At 33.6% G+C, this 2,154-nt stretch overlaps 1 protein-coding gene across 3 annotated transcripts in view; it reads left to right on the top strand.

Moving 5' to 3' along the window:
- LOC106476052 (splicing factor U2AF 35 kDa subunit-like) overlaps positions 1-1,681 on the top strand; it is a 17,208-nt gene extending 15,527 nt beyond the window's left edge. For all 3 annotated transcript variants that reach the window (XM_013936725.2, XM_022380023.1, XM_022380024.1), the window contains 2 exons: positions 771-866; positions 1,029-1,681. In XM_013936725.2, coding sequence (XP_013792179.2) covers positions 771-866; positions 1,029-1,194 — 262 coding nt within the window. In that variant the 3' untranslated portion in view covers positions 1,195-1,681. The remainder of the gene's footprint in view (positions 1-770; positions 867-1,028) is intronic.
- Positions 1,682-2,154: the final 473 nt, after the last annotated feature.

Raw genomic sequence — 2,154 nt, 5'->3', positions numbered from 1 at the left:
TTAAGGAATCTCTTGGAACATAGAAATGTGTCTTCTAACAAGTTTAAGGAGTCTCTTGGAAAGTGTAAATCCTTCCATTAAATGTATATTCTAATAACTTTAAGAAGTGGAATAACTTCTTCAGAGTAATAGAATTTCTGATGTACGTACGCCGTCCAACTGGACGTTAGTATATCACATTATGAATATTCACAGCCATGGAGGCATTATAATGTGATGTTCAATTCCAGTATTTGTTGGTGAGTGGCTCTGCCTTCCCTTTAGCCTCCCACCTCTAAATTAGGGATGGTTAGTGCAGATAGCCATCCGATACCAGTAGTTTAGTGTAAAAATTCAACAAATACAAATACTGCATGACATCACGGGTATCATCTTTGGAACGGTGTTCGACATCAGTAAAATACATCGACAGTTATCCGTTTGTGTATTAGATGTACAGTAATTTTATCAATTCATTCTGAGGTAGACTGCATGTTACTAGATAAAATATTACCTTCCTCCACGTAGGGTTACACTTAACCAAACTGTAAGTCATTTAAATTACTCGGAGATACTCTCTTTTCTACGGTCTTATGGTGATGGTCGTTGGTGTAGTTATCCAGAATATTCCATAACCAGTTAAAGTATGAAACAACAACAACACTACATCCCGATTAGGCCTGAAATTTTGAAGTTTCATATTTATGGTGTTAATAAAGATTTAATCTTAATTTAAAAAAAAAAAAGTGCTAGAATAAACATTAATGTTATTCAAGTATATTTCTTTCCAGGGAATGTACCAGAAGTGGATTCTGTAACTTTATGCATTTGAAACCCATATCTCGGGAGTTACGGCGAGAACTGTATGGCAGGAGAAGGAAAAGAATGTAAGAACTGTAACAATAGTAAATTAATTAGTTTATTTTTACAATAATTCGATAATTTATCTTAGATTTTCATACTTAAAACTTCCTTCCCGATCACCATCAAGAGTAACGTGTTGGGATTTGTCTGTTGAAAGCGTAAGTTTTTCCTCCTCTCGGTTTCAGGTCTCGTTCTCGATCGAGGTCTAAAAGTCGTGATCGCGGCCGCCGATCTCGTAGTAGAGAACGAAGGCGGAGAAGTCGAAGCAGAGAGCGTAAGGATCGGCGATCTAGAAGCCGCGAAAAGGATAAAGACCGTAAAGACAGAGAAGAGCGAGCTGGAAGATTTTGAAGAGACTTAAAAAAAAAGTTGTAATTTTTATTGGACTTCTTACACTGTCTTGTTTTCTTCCTCAGTCATTTATAAAATGTCTTAGCAATGATTTGATTCCTAAGTATAGGATTTTCAGAGGACTATTTTGTTGTGGCATAAACTTATTTTGGTTTTGACCAACCAAAATGTTATTTGTCTGACTGGTAACAACAGTGTTATAAAGTTTGTTTTTGAATTCTTTCCGTCTACACCAAAATCAGATTTAGTAAGAAAAAAAAAGAAATTAAGGACAGTTGTAAAACAGCGTTATTCATAAAAAAAAAAAACAGACCAATTTCTTATGTATAACTTTTAACATTATGCTTTCAGATAATAAACAAAATGTTGTCTACTTTTATGAACCGAAACACTTTTATTTACTGATCTTTGTAAAGGTTGAAGCTGGGAGCGAATCTCTCGGCTTAAATTTTTTTTAATAAAAAAAATGACAGTTAAATTTACCATACATTTGTTTCTTGCAAGTACTGTACATGCGTTAATATGAACAAATACTGGAGGATTTACGGAAGCTTCGGTAGGTTTGTACTGTTTTATAGTAGGCCTACATGTTTCGTATCCTTATTGAAGGACTTTATTATGAAGAAGTACTTGTGGTGTTTGGAGGTTTTGTGTAAGTGTTGAAACTGATAATAAAGTTTCAATGTCAACATTCCAAATAATATTTTTCTCTCTCTCTCTATATATATATATATATTGTTAAATGTGTAAACGTTCAGTAACTATCTTCATTGTCTTGGACATTTTTTAGTTAAAATTGCTATAAAAAAAAAGATCTCCAACTTATAATTCAAGGTGAATCTGTTTAGTGACGTAATCAAAACTGATTTGTTCCTTTTATGATCTACTAGAGCAACTGAAATCGTTTACTTCAGTAAGGGTAGATAATGAGGTTGTTCAAATATTATACCCATGATGTCA

The sequence above is a fragment of the Limulus polyphemus genome, unplaced genomic scaffold, assembly GCF_000517525.1.
Source record: "Limulus polyphemus unplaced genomic scaffold, Limulus_polyphemus-2.1.2 Scaffold9710, whole genome shotgun sequence".
Taxonomy (NCBI): domain Eukaryota; kingdom Metazoa; phylum Arthropoda; class Merostomata; order Xiphosura; family Limulidae; genus Limulus; species Limulus polyphemus.
Note: the sequence above shows the minus strand (reverse complement) of the source record. Positions and strands in the feature narration are given on the sequence as shown.